The 19324-nt window shown below is 44.3% G+C and overlaps 1 protein-coding gene across 1 annotated transcript; it reads right to left on the bottom strand.

Annotated features, from left to right (window-relative positions):
- Positions 1–2384: 2384 nt before the first annotated feature.
- Positions 2385–11461, bottom strand: LOC120856189 (cytochrome P450 4A11-like). The gene is made up of 9 exons (XM_040231239.1): positions 11267–11461; positions 7705–7846; positions 7020–7064; positions 6389–6516; positions 5277–5401; positions 4227–4339; positions 3728–3877; positions 2609–2673; positions 2385–2465 (listed from the first exon to the last, which is right to left on the bottom strand). The coding sequence occupies exons 1-9, from the start codon at positions 11459–11461 to the stop codon at positions 2385–2387; spliced, it is 1044 nt and encodes a 347-aa protein (XP_040087173.1).
- Between the last annotated feature and the right edge of the window lie 7863 nt (positions 11462–19324).

Below are 19324 nucleotides of genomic sequence, written 5' to 3'. Positions count from 1 at the left end.
CCCTGATCCCTCTCTTACTAGTCACACTGAACTTGCCACCCAAGCCTCGGTCCACCCTCTCCCTGTGACCTCTGACAAAGTCCACCTCTCTAAGGACGCCTGACTCCTACTTCTTCTCTCACCAGAAAACCCTGTTGGCGAGGGTCAGCACTCCTAAGTCACAGTCAAGTCAAGTGAATCAGGAAATGTGAACTGAACTTTGTTCACTGGCCCACAGGCAGTTTCTGGTTTCAGGTTGGGCAGGGCAGTGTAGGGGGTAGGGTAGGCCATCCTCTCAGGTCCTTGTCATATATGGGGAAACACAGAGACCTGAATCTCCAGACAAGACAGGATTGTCTAAGGAAGTCTAAATGGCAACAGGGAGGTTTCCTGGAGAGGTCACAGGTTAGTGACCCTGAACCTGCTGGACCATTTGCCTCCCAGTTGATGAACTGGCCTCCTGTGTCCCCTCAGCTCCTCAGTCAATGTGCCTCTGGAACCTTCTCATTCTAACCCAGAAATGACCCCCTAACCATCCCTTGGGCTCCTCAGCTGTCCTTTTCTTTCTCCCTACTTCTTCTTCGTCTTCTAAAGCCACAGCATCTCCAGGCCTGCTATGTTCTGCATCAGAGGCAGGACAATACCCAGTTCTTCAGCTGCATCACAACCCTCTCTGGATTGTTCCTCACTCATCTGGGGTCTGTCCAGCTTCTCTTCCTCACTTAGCTCCTCTTAAGATCCCTTCCCCACACCTCTTTCAACCACAGGCTCAAGGCTCAATCCAGTGAACACCTGTCCTCACCCCTCTGCTGACAACACTCTTTCTTCCCTGGACCCCAAATACCATTAGCATTACCCCAAGAACACATCACTTGTGTCCTGTCCCAGGACGGTGCCAGGAACATGGAACCTTCCACAGTCTGCTCAATAAATGAATGAATGTGTGAGTGAGTGAAAGAAAGAAGGAATGATGTCTGTCTTGAATAGAGGTGTTTTTTTTGGTTTGTTTTTGTTTGTTTGTTTGTTTGACCATGCCATGTGGCTCATGGGGTTTTAGTTCCCCAACCAAGGATTGAATCTGGGCCCTCTGCAGTGAAAACACAGAGTTCTAACCATGAGACCACCAGGGAAATGCCAGAGTATTTGTTTCTTGATGGTGAGCTCTTGAAGTCAGGGACAAAGTCTTTTGTCTCAATGTCCCCAATTCCTGGCCTAGGATTCAACACACAGAGACAGGCTCAATAGTTTTGTATTTAAATAAAGTTAATTGAATTTTTAAAAGATGGAGTAAAAGTAAATATTAATTCTGACCTAGGAATCAAGCTGCCTAGTACTTCTTATCCTTGAATGGCAACCACAGGACATGTAGACATGTCTACAAGGAAGAACTGGATCCTGGCACAAACCAAATCCTAGAGCAAATTCTGGAAGACAGTTTGACTCAAACCTGTTCTGGGAAGGTTGATTAACTAACTGAAAATTTCACAGAATTGTAGATTCAGAAAAAAACTTGTTTCTACTAAGAAGCTCAAAGTTCATGGAAACTAGTATTTCAGCACAGGACTCTAGCAGCCTGGGAGGATTTTCCAAGCAGCGGATAGAGAGTGCTTTTGCCCAGCTCACAGCTCTTTCAAATATGCTCTATATTTTACATGCCAGGAACTTTTAAAATGCATGTGTCCTATTCAAATTGGTGGATTTTTCTCTCAAAAGCACTTGACTGTCTCCTTTCTATACCTTTGCCAGCTTGGACTATTGGACTCAAAGTATGATATCATGAAAAAAAATCCCAGATCACAGGAAAAGTTTTGACAACTGGGGAAACTGTCATGTGTTTCAGACATTAGTATGCTGTCAAGATGTCTTTTGGACAGACCACAAGACAAAGTGAGGCACATTGGTATCAAACTTTCTTGAAAGGCTGCCATAACTTTTCCAGTGTATGGCTTCAATAGTTGAGACAGGTAGGGCGTCTGAAAATGGAAACATGCAAACTACTCAAGATTCAACCAGATGGAGAATGGGGATGTAAGTAGAAAAGGTGTAACTGAGAAGATGTAGAATAAAAAAATCCACCCTTTAAATTTTGACAACTGAAATGGATGACATGAAATTTAATATTTAGTGAGTAATTCTCATTTTGTAGCGTCATCATCTTGCAGTGAGGAAAACATTAAAATACACTAAACTTTTAAACAACACTAAAATGTTGCCAGCCATTGAGAAAGAGCTGTGGGTAGTCTGTGGTCTGCTCTAATAGCCATTTGTCTTTTGGACAAAAGACACACACTTCTATCCCAACTCACCAACATAAAAGGCATAACTACATGCACCACATGTATATGTAGACTGTCACACACATTGAGTGGCACCCAATGACACCCACTGTCCCAAGTACAGAGGCCTCACCTGGATCCTGCTGAGAAGGGCAGGAAAGCATGGCTGTGTTGATTAGAACCCAGTGCAAACCGAGATGGGTCAAACACCTGCAGAGAGAGCACCAGGGCCAGGACAGGTGGGGTCAAACTTCTTGCCCAATCCACCAGGGGACAAAACTCTCAGAGCAGGAGCAGGAGGAGGGGTTGGTGTGGAGAGAGCATCCCATCCCCTTTTTCCATGGCCATTGTACCTCTGGATTCGGCCACACCTTTGGGTTGTGGTGAAGTCCATAAAAGGAGAGAACAACTTTGATTCCTGCGGGAAAGGGAGAAGAGAGAAAAGCCTGATGGTCCCCATGGAGCAGGGGGCAGGTGTCAGCACAAACATCCTGGGAGCTGCCATGAGAACCACCCTCCGTCACTCTGAATGAAATGATGCTCTTGCAAGACAGATGGGCTGGGCGTGACAAAGCACATGAGCATGGATTAGGAGTAGGTAACCATGTAAAAGAAGGCTTATACAGGGAACTCTGTTCAATGTTACATGGCAGCCTTGGTGGGATGGGAGTTCTGGGGAGAATTGATACATATATATGTATGACTGAGTCTATTTGCTGTCAACCTGAAACTATCATAACATTGTCAATCAGCTATACTCCAATATAAAATAAAAAGTTAAAAAGAAAAAGAATTGGAGACTTACCTTTAGGACCAAGTCATATGACAACTCACATTTATCAAGTGCCATCCTGACCCTTGGGGAATGTGAATTAACTCAACCCTCACACAGCCCTCAAGGAAGACACTCATAACCTCAGGTACAGATGAAGTACCTGAGCCTCAGAGAGGTTAAGGGTTGGGTCTATGATCCCACAACTAGGAGGAAACAGTGCTGGGATTCAGACCCACTGTGAAGTGAGCCAGTGGGTGGCCTCCAGCCATGGCAGGGCTCTCAGACCTCATCATCAGCTGTTCTCTGCCATCCATCAGAGGGCTCCTCAGAGACTGAACCATCTGAGCCATGACAGTGGAGTCTCTGAGCTCCCTCTACTTAGACACCATATGGAAGAACCACGCCTCCCACTGCTTCTGTCTGCTTTTCTCTGAAGCCTTCACATCTCAAGGAATTAGAATTTTAAGTTCCATTACAAGACCACATTCAGGAGTGAGCATTTTCCCCTTGAGCTTTTGCTGTGTTCAAGTTCTGTGTCAAGCATTTCACACACCTTATCCTAACTACAGAGTAAATAATTACCTTAAGGTAGATACAATAGTCATGCCATCCCACAAGTGAGAAAGCACATGTGGATTTCTGGTCTACCACGTGGTCCTACAGAGTGCTTAGCTGAGTGGTGATGTGAAGTTCATACCTGCAGGTAAGGAGCGTCCATCAGGGAAGGTGATGGGCTTGCTAAGCTCTCTGCTGATTGGTGGTATTGGTGGATAGAGTCTCATGGCCTCCTTGATGCACATGGTGGTGTAGGGCATCTGGTCCAGATGGTCCCTGAAAGGAAGCCCATCTGAGGGCAGGCAGGACTGGACAACCACGGATTCTCTTGAGTTCAGGTAGGACAGGGTTCTTCCATCTCCAGGACACTCACCAGGTTATGGAAGCACCATCCGCAAGGAGGCTCTGGATCTCTTCCAGACACCTCTGCTGATGTTCTGGGTGGGAGGCTAGAGCATAGAGGATCCAGGAGATGCCACTGGCTGTGGTGTCGTGACCCTCAAACATGAACGTGTCCACCTCAGCACGGAGGTCCTCGTCAGACAAGCTGCTCCCATTCTCCGTCTGTGGAGGCAGGGCTAGACTGCAGGTATGCTCTTCCTGTGTGCTTCTGCACAAAGGCTCAGGCCTCTCCTTCCCACACTCACTCTGGCAAAGAGGAGGATGTCCAGGAAGTCCAAGTGCCTCCTGCTCCTCACCTTCTCCAGCTCTCCATCCTTCTGCAGGTGAGCCTTCCTCTCCTTGATCACTGCATCTGTCCCAGAGCAGTGGTTCCCAGCCAGAGATGAGGACTCTGGGGGCCCATATGCAGCACCCACCATAGTCCCATCTGCCCCTCAGGCCCAGTCTGGGTGCCAGGTGGATGAGGTGGGTGGCACTGGGTGAGCATGTCAGGACTGAGAGCTCCAGCGTCATCTACTCTAGGCAGCAGTTCCCACAGTAACACAGCCCGTGGAGGCTCTGCCTGAATGCTGCTGGGTGGGGGGGGGTCTCACTCAGTCATCACCAACCCAGTGACTCCTATAACTCCCTGTTCAACACCTGACACCCTGACCTCTGGTTCCCAGTCCCTGCAGCAGGCGGGTGTGAGCCAGCTCCTGAAGAGGAAGCAGGAGTCTGGGCTCTGCCTGAAAGGTCAAGGTCAGGCCCTTTCACGTGAGCTTGATGAAGATTGGGGAGCAGCCCATGAGGAGGAGAACCTGTGTATTGATGGGCGAGCTGGCAGGCCTGGTGGTTCCAGCGGCCTTCAGGGGTCAGCCTGTAGATGAAGTCGTTCTGGTAGAAAACATTCCTCAATCGGGAAAAAAATATATTGTTGAAGTTCCTAATGGCCTGGATGTAGGACTGGGAGTTCCTGAAGGGAGAGGGTACAGAAGAGACTGGAGTTGAAGGAACCTCTAACCTGGAGAGGGAGTGGATCTCTGGGCGGAGGATTCCTCAGTCAGTGGGGACAGGCAGCGCTGAAGCATTGCCATTTCTGCCTTAGCCTCTGAAGCCCTCAGTATTTACAAGTATCCTGAGGGCCCAGGCTTCTCCCTTTGTTGTGATCAAGGACTTGACTGTGGTCCATGTCTCTCTGCAGAATGTTACTTTTTGTGCTGATAAGCATCCCTGCTGCTCTTCCTGCCTCTCAGGTAAGTCCTCCCCAGCTGGTGAGAACAGGACCCTGCTCTTGAAAGGCTGTCACTGACCTGTCATTCCTGACGCTGCCCTGATGGCTGAAGGCACACTTCATGATGGTGTCCAAGGTCATCAAGGAGATGTCTCCAAGGATCTCCAGACATGAGTCCTGGCTGACAAACTCCTCCCACTTGTCCTGTGGAAGGAGGGTGACATGGACCTTGCTCTGCTCCCCCAGAAGGCCTGTGCTGCCATGGTCAGGCTTCTTTCTGTCTCTACACCATCAGATAAGATTTCCTCAGTTTCTAAGAGGTTATGTTTTAGCAACTGGGGGCTGTAACACACAGGTGTGTGTAAAGTGATGCTTTTTTTCTCAGAATCTTTGCTATATAATTATTCATATTCTCTCATAATATTCTGAATTAGTTCTGAATTTTATAAATAATTTATGATGATAAACAACTTTTTGAAGGCCAAAATGCAGTTTCTCAGGAGACATAGGGGGAATATTTTGTGTTCTGATATTGGACCTGGTCAGGTGATGTCCAAGACTGGTAAGCAAATTTCTCAAGGCAAGATAGAGCATAAGAGTACAGTACCTGTGCCCTCAAGAAAGCAACATCAGAGACATCCTTTCCTTTCATTCATTAAGCATTAGCTGAGACCAACTGGTGAGAAATCAAAATCCTGATTGGTGGTCATGCAACAGGCCTCAGCTCTGTGAATGTAGACTTTGTCCCATTTTCTCCCATGAAGAGCTCAATTCCATGCAGAACTCCTGGGCCCCATGCCAGAGACGACTTGAGTGGCATCCTGGGATGTCTACCCTACCCCTGAAGCTGTCATTGCCCAGGCCAGCCAGGGGCAGCTTGGGCTGCTTTCGAGGGGCATGACCCCTGCTGTATTCCACTGTGTTGAAGATGTGGAGATGGGAGAAGAGTAGACCCTGAATACACCAAGGCTCTGTTTTCTCTTGTTGAGGAGCAAATTGTGTATCCAAGCTGATGCCTGCATGCTCCTCTGTCCAACCCAGGTTTGGAGAGGGCTGTCTCATATTAAGTTCTGAATATATCATTCTGGGAGGCTGTGTCTGATTGATGTGTGAAGGACACAAGTATCTGAGAGTGGACTTTGCCAGCTATGCTGGATGTGAGCAGGTACAGGTGACCAGGGATGAACTCACCAGCATCCCTCGGACAGAGTCGGCCATGAGACCCAGGTAGGGCTTCAGGATGTCATGATGGAAGCCTGGGGTCAGCATCCGCCGGTGCTGGAACCACGTCTCCCCCTCCAACAGCAGCAAACCTGTCCCTGGACCACAGACGGGTGTGTATAGGGGTCAGGGAGCCTGGATCAGAGGGGCAACTGGGTACAACTTGGGAACGAAGGGTGTCAGGAGAAGGCACATCATGGACGAAGGTAGAAAAGGCCATATTTTCTATTTGTATATATAGAATATAATACAGATGTATAGTATATTTCAGGAATGTGAATTTCCAATATGTCTGTCCATAGGATTTGAGTGAGATAGAGGTCAATAAAGGTAGGGGGACAGGCCATAAAGGACTTATCTAGAAGTCACGCTGCAAATATTGGAAAGGACTGAGAAGCGATATGGAAGAGGCTGAACTTCAGGAGGGCTCTCCACACTATTATGAAGAATGAGGGTTTTATTGGAAGAAGAGAAATGAGGCTTGATTCAGAGATGAGGATTATGACAGGGTGCTTGGCACCTGTTGTTCTCTGAGTCAGAAAGTCAACTCTTGGTAAACCTAACTGGGAATGTAACAGAGTACTAGTTTAGATGTACGTACCAATCCAGGGGGCCAAGAATCTGCAGACATCATTAGGCTTAGAATCTGAAAGGTAAGGAAAGCATAACAGGAGAGTGGACTGGACCAAACAAGGCAAGCAGCCCCCAGAGTAACTGTGTTCCAGACCATTGGTTGCCTTCCCTTCCTGATGCTTGTCAGATGGCAGTCTGTCTCAAGTTACCTTCCACTTGCCTCCCATCCCTGACTCTATATCCTGATCATCACTGTTGGTCTAGGAAGGCAGACTCAGTGTCCAGCAGCAGAACACCCACCAGACTAACACAGTGAGTGGGCAAGAAATATAGGCTCTGTTTAGTGCCACAGGGTAAGACAGAAACCTGTGATTTTCCTGCAATATACGATGGTATAGCCATGCTATGACCAGGACAGGCAAATGCAAGTCAGAGTGGATAAAAAAAATTGTCTTTTAGATCTGGGGCTATTTACACAAACATTATCTAAATAGGGTTAAAGAAGAAAGAAGGAAAATACGTGGCCTCAACCAGCTGTTTCGAGTTTAGAGTAAGTGAACAAAGTTCTTGTCCTGGATTATGGGCTGGATGTTTGGATGGTATTGAGTTTGGGTATTGATGACTGAATTGCCAGTCTCTTCTGGAATTTCAGACCCAGGAGGATGTACACAAATGGAAAAGAGACTCCAGCTAGGATCCTGTTTTGTACTCACCAGATCTCCCCAGGACCACCTTCATGTAGTCAGGGTCATAGACAATAAGGTAAACATTGTCCCCCCACATCCAGCGAGGATAGGCACAGGGGAATTTCTCTACCCTTTTCGGTAGCTCTTGTAGCTCATTTTCCTTTGAGTACTATAACAGAGAGCAAGATCAGTCAGTAAAGTGTCCCCTTTAGGATCAGTGATGGGAGCGGTGCTGGCGACAGGAGAGCAACATGGAGATAGTTCTGGATCTATCAGCAGCTATTTAGGACTTTGGAATTGCTTCGGAGAAGCTGGGATCTGGTCTGGATTCCTGCTTTCTTGCAGTGACTTGGCCTAAGGCCCCATCCTGGCTTCCAGATGGATCCTTTCTAGGCCCTCACCCAGAACTGCCTTTAGAATCTTACATATAGTAGATGCATGATAAATGTTTAATAATGGACTCCATGGTGTACCAATGTTTTTCACAGACTTATATTGGAATTACTGGTTAAACCGTGCTGGAGAAGACTGTTCAGAGTCCCTTGGACAGCAAGGAGATCAAACCAGTCAATCCTAAAGGAAATCAACCTTGAATATTCACTGGAAGGACTGATGCTGAAGCTGAAGCTCTAATACTTTGTCCTCTTGATGTGAAGAATTGATTCACTGGAAAAGACCCTGATCCCAGGAAAGATTGAGGGCAGGAGGAGAAGAGGGCAACAGAGGATAAGATGGTTGGATAGGCATCACTGACTCAATGGACATGAGCCTGAGCAAACTCCGGGAGATAGTGAAGGACAGGGAAGCCTGGCATACCGCAGTCTATGGCATCATAAAGAGTCAGACATGACTGAGCGACTGAATAACAACAATAAATTAAGTTTAAGTGAGGTCATTAGTTATACCCAAATCCAATTATAACAGGGAAAATGCAAACACAGAGACAGACATTCAGAGAAAGAAGATGAAGTAAAGAGACATATGGAAAAGATATGATTTACCATCTTTACCAGGAGAGAGTCCTGGAACAGGTGCTTCCTGCACACCTGCTGAAGAAATAAGCCAACTTGATTTTCAGCTCCTGTCTCTAGAACTGTGAGACGCTAAATTGTTCTGTTTCAGCCATCCAGTTAGTGGTACTTTGTGGCTGGCCTTGTACACTATCGGGCTTCCCAGGTGGCACTAGTAGTAAAGAATCCACCAGTGAATGCAAGAGACGCTAGGGATGTGGGTTCCATCCCTGGGCTGGGAAGATCCCTTGGAGAAGGAAATGGCAACCCACTTCAGAATTCTTGTCTGGAGAATTCCATGGACAGAGGGGCCTGGTGGGCTACAGTCCAAAGAGTCAGACATGACTAAGCAACTGAGGACTTACACATTATTACAAGTATGTGTGTATGTGTGCTAAGTCGCTTCAGTCATGCCCGACTCTTTGTGACCTTGTGGACTGGACTCCGCCGGCTTCTCTGTCAACAGGATTCTCCAGGCAAGAATACTGAACTGGGTTGTCATGCCCTCCTCCAGGGGATCTTCCTGACCCAGGAATTGAACCCACGTCTCTTCCATCTATTGCATTGGCAGGCAGGTTCTTTACCACTAGCGCCACCTGTAAAGCCCTATTACAAGTATAGGATTGGCCAAAAAGTTCGTTCAAGTTTTCCATAAGATGGTAGGAAAAAACCCAAAGGAACTTTTTGGCCAACCCAATAGGTAATATTCAAGGCAAATCTGTATAAGGGAGAGATTATTACTTGATTCGGTCTCACTGAAGAATGAGGAAACCCATGTAAAGGATATATACCCAGGTGAGCTCCACTTAAACCCAAACCTGTTGACCCCAAGATGTCCCTCTCCAGGGTTCCCAAGGCTCCTTAGGTGCCTATATTGTCACATTTCAACTCAATGTCCTCCCATCCAAGTACTAATCCGGCCTGCCTCTGCTTAGCTTCTGAGATCAGATGAGATCAGTCATGTTCAGGGTGGTACAGCCATAGACTCAATTCAATGGGTAACATGCTGACAAACTTCCCTTTAATATCTCTCATCCCTGTGTTTTCAGAGTCAGCATAGAGCATATTCATAGGGATTATGCCTCACTTTTCAAAGTTTCAATGGACAATAAGTTCATGAAGAAGGAATGAGTACATGTAGGAGTAATGAGTGAGTTTTAATACAAAATTCTGGCTGGAAGTGTCAGATAGAATCAGAACAAATGTAAAAAAGAGGGAAGCAATATGTTAGACCAGCAGAAGTTGAGAGATGATTCAACACCCTGAGGAATATTACTTATGTAAATAGAAACCATCTACTACTGAAACTACACATCATCCCATGACCATTAGTAGGACGAGAGTCACTGGAGGAAATTTCAGTTGTTCCTTATATCAAATCCTAGCTCAGAAAGGTGACAACTGCATCAAACAAAAGGTAACAATTTCCCTGAATCAATAAATAAGTGGGAAGTCTTTAGTACAACAACTTGCATGAACAAACTGAGTTTTGGTTATCTCTCTGGAACTGATATTATTTCCTCTGTCTTTGGCTCTACTCTGCTGAAAATTGCTTGGCTTCCTTCTTTGAGAAATAGAAGCTTCAGGTCTCTGCAATACCCTACCTCCTAAGATTTGTTCAGTCCACCGCCATTAATGAGCCCCTCTCCATGTGGCCCCTCACCTTGTTCTGTGCCATCCTCTCCAATCAGGGCTAACAGAGCTCCCTGGTAGGCACTGTCCCTCACCAGCAAGCAAGCAGCTCCTTTCTGTCACTCCACACACTCTGGGCCTAGCTTTCCTTTGTGTCAAGCTCTGTGCTGGGTACTAGGGAACAGAATGGGGATCATATCCTCAGCCCCATAGAGCTCACAGTCCAGGGGTTTGGAGGATGGGAGTTGAGAAGTAAACAGATTCTGTTTAATGTTGCAACTCAAGTGCCAGTACTCCTTACCTGGCACCATCCTGGAAATCTCGCTCATGCAATTCAGCTACTAGTTTTTGCACTGAAATCATCAGCCTTGAAAAATCCCTCAGCCTCAAGCAAATCTAGCTGGTTTTGTCCTACACCTGATTTCACCACCACCGAGTAGGTGAGCCTCGTTTTCTGTGACCTGACACCATCTTAGATTCCTGGCTGTTGTCTCCACGCACAGTGAACCAACAGGGCTGATCCATCAGACTGACATCTGTGCTCCCAGGCAAGCTCAGGACCAGGCAGGGTGGGTAGGATTGAGGAATGGGCAGGGAAGCATCTGGAAGCCTGTTCTGTGAGGACAGCTGAAGGTGCTCAGCCTGGAGAGTGGGGAGACTCAGGAAGGAATAGTCGCTGTCCTCAAGAGGCAGGGCTGCCAGGACAGCCTGAGATCTCCCTAAGGAAGAGTGTCTGACAGACCCGTGGACACCAGCACAGGTCCCGGGAGGAGTGAGCTCCCTGGACAGGGTGAGTAGCCAAGACCTGAGAGGTTAGCTGGGTTCTTTTGTGAGGCCACATGCTGGTCACACAGCAAGGCTTTGTCCCATGGACTAACTGACCATGCCCAGGCCCTAGAGCCCTGGTCCTCCCTTTCCTCCCACTCCTCCATCCTGCTCCATCCTACCTTCAAGCTGTGCCCACAGAGCCAGTGGGAAGGAGGAGACGGGAACTGATGAAATACTTTGAGCAGCCACTGTCTACGCAGGTAGAACTGTACCGCCTTGAGCAGAAGCAGAACCAGGCTGAGCAGAGATACCACCTGCAGGAGCCCAGAGACACTGCCCAGGGCTCTAGTGAGGCTCAGTGCAGAGACACTCATGGTGCAGTGCATTCTGGGCTGCTGACTGTTCCTGATTGTGGCTGACCCCTCCTGAGCACCTAACTTGGTCTGGGAGGATCTCCCCGCCCACCTGGGGGAGGGTGAAGGTGAAGGCAGAGCTCAGACTTAGGCCTCCAGAGTTAATTAACTGTGGAGGATACACCTTGGGTGGGCCCTGCAAAAAGTCATGGAGATCAGATATAGAAAGAAGAGCAAGGGATGAAGATTTATTCTCAAGTCTCTCACTCTTATTTTTTCATGTTTATCTCCATTCAGGCAGTCTGGCTTCAGAGACTTTGCTGTTAACCACAAACTTAAGAGATGATTATTGGGTTGAGACTCTGGTCCATACACAGCAGCCTCCAAACTTTCCTGGGGATGTTTCAATTTGATCTGTTTTCCAATTTCCAAGTAGCCGTAGAATATTTCCGGTTATCAAGTCTGTGTACTGGCTTGAGTGCAAGCTTCACCATCTTCTAGGTCAGCTTTTGTGGAAAAGTGTTAGGCAAACCATGTGGTTAGATGTAGTAGTCATTGAAAATGATGTTTATGAAGATTTTTCAATCATCTGAGAAAAACTTATAACAAAGTGGTCCAAGAAGAACGGACAACTGTCTGTAGAGTATGAGCTTAACTCAGAAAAATTGTGTCAGCTGTGGTCAGCATTTATTAACCAATAAGTGTTTTTTCCATTTGTTTGGTACCCACACAATCCAATCAAGGATGCCTTGAAAGTTGTTACTAGGCATTCTATGTCATTATACTTTCCATAGTCTGGAACAGAGGCTTGTGCCCTTACTGATACCCAATAAATAGTTACTGATTGGATGAATGAAGGCAGGATGGAATGAGGATAACTTTGAATTGGTTATATCACCATCTTGAACAGACTGGGTTCAGTTTTGGGTGTCATATTTTAAAAAGGAAATTAATATTTTTATTCCAGGATGCTTCCTGGTTCAGCTTATAGGGAACAGAAAGGTGGAAGAGAGGGCAGTCTACTACTCCCCATCTGCTAGAGTAGTCTACTCCCCGAACTACACTATCCCCAGGGTGGCCACTTGAAGCACTTACTCCTGTGGGCAAATCATCCCAGATACTTATTTCTGGGTCGGATAAACTTACCACTTCTTTACCACTAGATGTTATTTATCCTAATTTGTTCTTAGAAAAAAATAATTTATTGAGGTGAAATTCACAAATTATAAAATCAACCGTTTAAAAGTACATATTTCGGTGGCATTTAGTACATTCTCAGTGCTGTGTAATCACCACCTCTGTCTAATTTCAGCGTTTCCGTTGCTTCAGCAGCAGAATCCCTAGCCATGAAGCAGTTTCTCCCACTCTCTTCTGATAACCCCCTGGAAACCAGCAACCAGTAGTTTATTATACTGTTTTTACTTTTACTCCTCTACAAAAACTGAATCTGCCAGATAGAGGCCTTATCAAAAAAAATAAAAGGCTTATTGACATGTAATTTATATACTATTTAGTTCATCCACTTACCATAAATGATTTTTGATATATTGCATCTTGCTTTTTAATTAGTAAAATATATGGAATATAAAGTTTGCACTTTAACCATTTTAAAATATGCAATTCAGTGACATTAATTATATTTACTTATGTGCAGCCATGACAACTAAATATTTCCAAAATTTTTGCATCGTGTCAAACAAACGCTGTAGCCATTAAGGATTAACTCCATCCTGCCTTCCCAGAATCACTGGTAGCTTCAATATTTCTGTCTCTATGAACTGAATTATACTAAATTCTATACATAAGTGGAATCATACAATATTTTTCCTTTTAAATTTGGCTTCTTTTACTTAATGTTGTCAGGTTTCATCCATGTTGTAGCATTTATCAGAACACTATTCCTTTTTATAACTGTATAGTATTTCATTATATCTAGCTTCTCAGGTGGCGGTAGTTGTAAAGAACCTTCCTGCCAATTCAGGAGACATAAGAGACGTCGATTCCATCCCTGGGTCAGGAAGATCCCCTGGAGGAGGGAATGGCTACCCACTCCAGTATTCTTGCCTGGAGAATCCCATGGGCAGAGGAGCCTGCAGGCTACAGTCCTTAGGGTTGCACAGAGTCAGACTGGACTGAAACAACTTATCAGTCATGCATACACCACATTTTGTGTACCCATTCATCTATTGATGGACACTTCTATTCTTTCTGCTACTGCTGCTAAGTCACTTCGGTTGTGTCCGACTCTGTGCGACCCCATAGACGGCAGCCCACCAGGCTCCCCCATTCCTGGGATTGTCCAGGCAAGAACACTGGAGTGGGTTGCCATTTCCTTCTCCAATGCATGAAAGTGAAAAGTGAAAGTGAAGTCGCTCAGTCATGTCCGACCCTCAGCGACCCCATGGACTGCAGCCTTCCAGGCTCCTCTATCCATGGGATTTTCCAGGCAAGAGTACTGGAGCGGGGTGCCATTGCCTTCTCCGTCTATTCTTTGTACTGTTTCTCAATTGTATGTTGCAATGTACATTGCCTTACCAGTACTTGTTTGAGTTCTTTCGATCCCTTCGGCTATATACCTAAGGACTACTGGATCATATGACAACTCTGTTTAGCCTTTTAAGAAACTGCCAAGCAGTTGCTTTCACGTTTACCAGTGACGCACAGAAGTTCAGTTTCCTCACACCCTGTCCAACATTTATTCCTTTTTATTTGCCTTTTTACAAAATTAATCATAACTATCCTAAAGGTGTGAGGTTTTGATTCACATTTCTCTAATGACTAATGATGTTGAGCATCTTTTCATGTGCTTTTTGGTCATTTGTTTATCTTCTTTGGAGATGTGCCTATTGAAGTCTCTTGCCTATTTTTGAATAAATTGTAATTCCTTTTTTGGTGAGTTGTAGGGGTTCTTTTTCATCCTGATATATGTGAATATTTTTTCCCATTCTGTGAGCTATCTTTTAACCCTTTGATCTAGTTTGTTATTTTTTGTATATGGCATAAGATGAGCCCACCTTCATTCTTCTGCATGTGGATATCCAGTTTTCTCAGCATCATTTCCTGAAAACATTGTCTTTTCCCCATTAAATTGTCTTGATACCCTCGTTGAATATCAATAATCCATATAGGGCTTCCCAGGTGGAGCTAGTGGTAAAGAACCCAACTGTCAATACAGGAGACATAAGATCCCTGGGTCAGAAAGATCCCCCAGAGGAGGGCATGGCAACCCACTCCAGTATTCATGCCTGGAGAATCCCATGGACAGAGGAGCCTGGTGGGCTATAGTCCACAGGGTCACAAAGAGTTGGATATGACTGAAGTGACTTGGCACGCATGTAATCCATGTATGGCAGGGTTTACTTCTGAGTGGGCTTCCCTCATAGCTCAGTTGGTAAAGAATCCACCTATAATGCAGGAGACCCCAGTTCAATTCCTGGGTCAGGAAGATCCCCTGGAGAAGGGAAAGGCTACCCACTCCAGTACTCTGGCCTGGAGAATTACATGAACTGTATAGTCCATGGGGTCACAAAGAGTCAGGCACGACTGAGTGACTTTCACTTTACTTCTGAATACCCTTATTTTTCCCTTTTGTCTATACATCTATTCTTATGCCAGTACCACAGTGGTTTGATTATTGTATCTCTGTAGTAAGTTCTGAAATCAGGAAGTATAAATTCTCCAACTCTGTTCTTTTTTTCTAGTTAGTTTTGGCTATTTGGAGTCCTTTGATATTCTATATAGATTTTAGTATGAGCATTTCTGTTTCTGTAAAAAAAAAAAAAATTGGAGTTTTGACAGGCATTGTACTGAATCTATTGATTGCTTTCAGTAGTATTTTCACCTTAACAGCATTAACTGTTTCAATCCATTTAATCCAATGTCTTTCCATTTACTTGTCTTCTTTAATTTCTTTCAGAAATGTTTTATTCTTTTTGATGCTGTTGTAAATTGCTTTTAAAAAGTTTATTTTTCAGATATTCATTGCAAGTATATAGAAATACAAGTGATTTTATAGTTGATTTTGTATCCTGCAACTTTGATGAATTAGTTTATTAGCTCTAACAATTTTTTTTTCCAGGATTTTTCTACACGTAAGATCTTGTCATATGCAAAGAGCTAATTTTACTACTTTCTTTCCAATTTGAGTGCTTTCTTTTTCTTTTTCTTGCCTAAGTGTTCTGGCTGAAATTTCCAGTACTATGTTGAATAAAACCTATGCAAGTGGGCATCTTTATTTTTCCTGATCTCAACAGAAAAGTTTTCAGTATTTCACTATTGAGTATGTTGTTACCTGTGGGTTTTTCCTACATAGGCTTTATAATTTTTGAGGATGTTTCCTTCTTTTTCTAATTTTTTGAGTGTTTTTAATCATTAAAAGGTGCTGAATTTTGTCAAATACTTTTCCTGCATCAATCGGAATGATCGTGTTGCTTTTCCCCCTTTGTTCTATTAATGTGGTGTATTATACTTATTGATTTTTACATCTTGAACCAACCTTGCATTTCTGGAATATATCCCATTTGGTCCTGATGTATAAACCTCTTGATATACTATTGAATTTGTTTGCTAGTATTTTGTTAAGGATTTTAGCATCTATAATCATAAGAAATATTAACCTGCAGCTTTCTTTTGTTATGATATCTTTGTCTGGTTTTGGTATGAAGCAATGTTGACCTTATGAGAAAGGAGGTGTTTATTCCTCTTCAACTTTTTGCAAGAGTTTGAGAAGAATTGGTATTATTTCTTCTTTAAACATTTGATACAATTCACCAGTGAAACTATGTGACCTGGGCTTTTATTATTTGGGAGGTTTTTGATTACTGATTTGGTCTCCTTACTAGTTACAGTTCTGTTTTAATCTTCTATCTCTTCATAAGTCAGTTTGGCAGATTACGTGTCTCTAGGAAACTGTCAATTTTACCTGATTTGTTAGTGTACAACTGTTAATATAGAAGAATACTTTTATAATCCTTTTTACTTATATAAAATCAGTAGTAATATCCCCACTTTCATTTCTAATTTTTTAACTTGAGTCATCTCTCCTTTTTCCTTTAGTCAATCTAGCTAAAGTTTTGCCATCATATTGATCTTTACAAAGAGCCAACTTCTGGTTTTGTTGAGTTACCTGGTTGTTTTTTTATTCTCTATTTTATTGATCTCAATTATAACCTTTATTATTTCTTTCTATCAGTTTTGGGTTTAGTTTGCTCTTCTTTTTCTAAGTCTTTAAGGTGCACAGTTAAATTATCATTTGAGATTTTCCTTTTTTTTCAATGTATCTGGGTGCAGTTATAAATTTCCCTCCTAACATTGCTTTCATCATATCTCATAAGTTTTGACATACCATGCTTTTGTTTTAATTTGTCTCAAGGTATTTCCTCCTGTGATTTTGACCTATTAGTTGTTTAATAGTGAGAGAGTTAACTTCAAGCAGGTTGATAAGGAGTCCAAGGCCCCTTAAGGAGGAAATGAACATTCTTTTACACATTCTTTTGCTTTAATCACCAACACATAATCTCCATCAGCAACACTATATCCTGCTCATGCTTTCCTTAAATTGTTTGCTAATATTGCAGCAATGTATCTTGCCTGAGAACTGGCTTTTCTTTATATATTTTTTGCTAATGATTACAGAGCCATGAAATTAAAAGACACTTACTCCTCGGAAGGAAAGTTATGACCAACCTAGATAGCATATTCAAAAGCAGAAACATTACTTGGCCAACAAAGGTCCGTCTAGTCAAGGCTATGGTTTTTCCAATGGTCATGTATGGATGTGAGAGTTGGACTATGAAGGCTGAGTGCCAAAGAATTGATGCTTTTGAACTGTGGTGTTGGAGAAGATTCTTGAGAGTCCCTTGGTCTGCAAGGAGATCCAACCAACCCATTCTGAAAGAGATCAGCCCTGGAATTTCTTTGGAAGGAATGATGCTAAAGCTGAAACTCCAGTACTTTGGCCACCTCATGCGAAGAGTTGACTCATTGGAAAAGACTCTGATGCTGGGAGGGATTGGGGGCAGGAGGAGAAGGGGACGACAGAGGATGAGCTGGCTGGATGGCATCACTGACTCGATGGATGCGAGTCTGAGTGAACTCCGGGAGTTGTTGATGGACAGGGGGGCCTGGCGTGCTGCAATTCATGGGGTCGCAAAGAGTCGGACACAACTGAGCGACTGAACTGAACTGAACTGAATAGACAAAGAACGTTCATTTGACATGCTTTCTGATACATTATATAGAAGAACATATATTTGAGTCAAGAGGGAGTCTAGCAAAAGGAACAACCCTTAAACTGGAGATTTGTTTACTGACAGCAGTTTGCAGGGCCAAAACTAAAGTACAGACCCTAGTTTGGTATAGATTAAAAACACTCTTGATTAAAACCTGAACAACTGGGGTATATATGAAGTGTTGCATTGGCAGTCTGATCTCCAGATTCCCTTCCTGCCAACTATTCGCCATTTCTTTTGTTACTGGATAGCCGGGAGTAACCAGGAGAGGTCACTTAGGGTTTCAGCTTTGACCCATTGGCATATGTTACAGTCACACCTTTCAGTGTCATATCTTTTTGCCTTTTCGTACTGTTCATAGGGTTCTCAAGGCAAGAATACTGAAGTGGTTGGCCATTCCCTTTTCCAGTGGTCATGTATGGATATGAGAGTTGGACTATAAAGAAGACTGAGCACCAAAGAATTGATGCTTTTGAACTGTGGTGTTGGAGAAGACTCTTGAGAGTCCCTTGGATTGAAAGGAGATCAAACCAGTCAATCCTAAAGGAAATCAGTCCTGACTATTCTTTGGAAGGACTGATGCTAACGCTGAAACTCCAACACTTTGGCCACTTGATGAGAAGAACTGATTCCTTGGAAAAGACCCTGACACTGGGAAAGATTGAAGGCAGGAGAAGGGGATGACAGAAGATGAGATAGACGGATGGCATCACTGACTCGTTGGACATGAGTTTGAGCAAGCTCCTAGAGTTGGTGATGGTCAGGGAAGCCTGGAGTGCTGCAGTCCATAGCGTCACAAAGAGTCGGACATGACTGAGTGACTGGACTGAACTGAACTGAACTGAACTGAACAGTCACATAGATCACATAGGACTGTCTTGGATCATGAGAAGGGAATTCATAAGGATGCCTACTCTTCAAGATTTGGCAATAGAAGCCTTGGAGTAGGCTATGCTACCACTTCCAGCCTGGGACAGGAGATGAAAGGGAAATCCTAGGGCAATCCTTTCTGTCAGAGACTAATAGTAGTTAGGGACGTGTCCAGGGACTTTTCCAGCCAGTCCCCACCTTTTCCTCAGAGCAGGCTTAGAGAAAGGCACCTGTGCCAGATGGACAAGAGGACTCCAACCAGCCAGAGGCTTCAGGGAAGGGCTAGATGTTCCACCCATCAACCATCAGAGACCTGGGGGAGGGATACCTCCACACTGAGAAAGAACAGACACTGGACACTGGCTCTCTCTTTGTCTTACAGATGGGAACCTCACACAGGGCCAGCCCCACCCCACTGGGGTGTATCCTGGCAAACCGGGATAGGTTCCATTCCCAGAGCTTAAAAAAGAATCGCCTGACTTTCTTTTGTGACACCAAGGCCACTGTACCCCCTTGGAAATGGTGACTGTTGGCTAGGTTTGGGGGGAGGTCCATTAATTTTATACTGTACAGGCTCTTTTTGCTTTAAGAGAAGACTTCACCTCTCCAGAGAGACAATTCCTGCTGGAACAATAGCTTATCAGTCTGTCCCTCTCATCAGAGCCAATTTGAGCACTCTCTGGTTAAATTCTAGCTGTAAAACTGACTACAAAAAGGAGAGATGACATTTTTGACACTGGATGGCCATGATATTCTTTGGGCTCTGGAGAAAACTGGTTCTTTT

Source organism: Oryx dammah, unplaced genomic scaffold, assembly GCF_014754425.2.
Source record: "Oryx dammah isolate SB20612 unplaced genomic scaffold, SCBI_Odam_1.1 HiC_scaffold_28, whole genome shotgun sequence".
In the NCBI taxonomy this organism is placed as follows: Eukaryota; Metazoa; Chordata; class Mammalia; order Artiodactyla; family Bovidae; genus Oryx; species Oryx dammah.
Note: the sequence above shows the minus strand (reverse complement) of the source record. Positions and strands in the feature narration are given on the sequence as shown.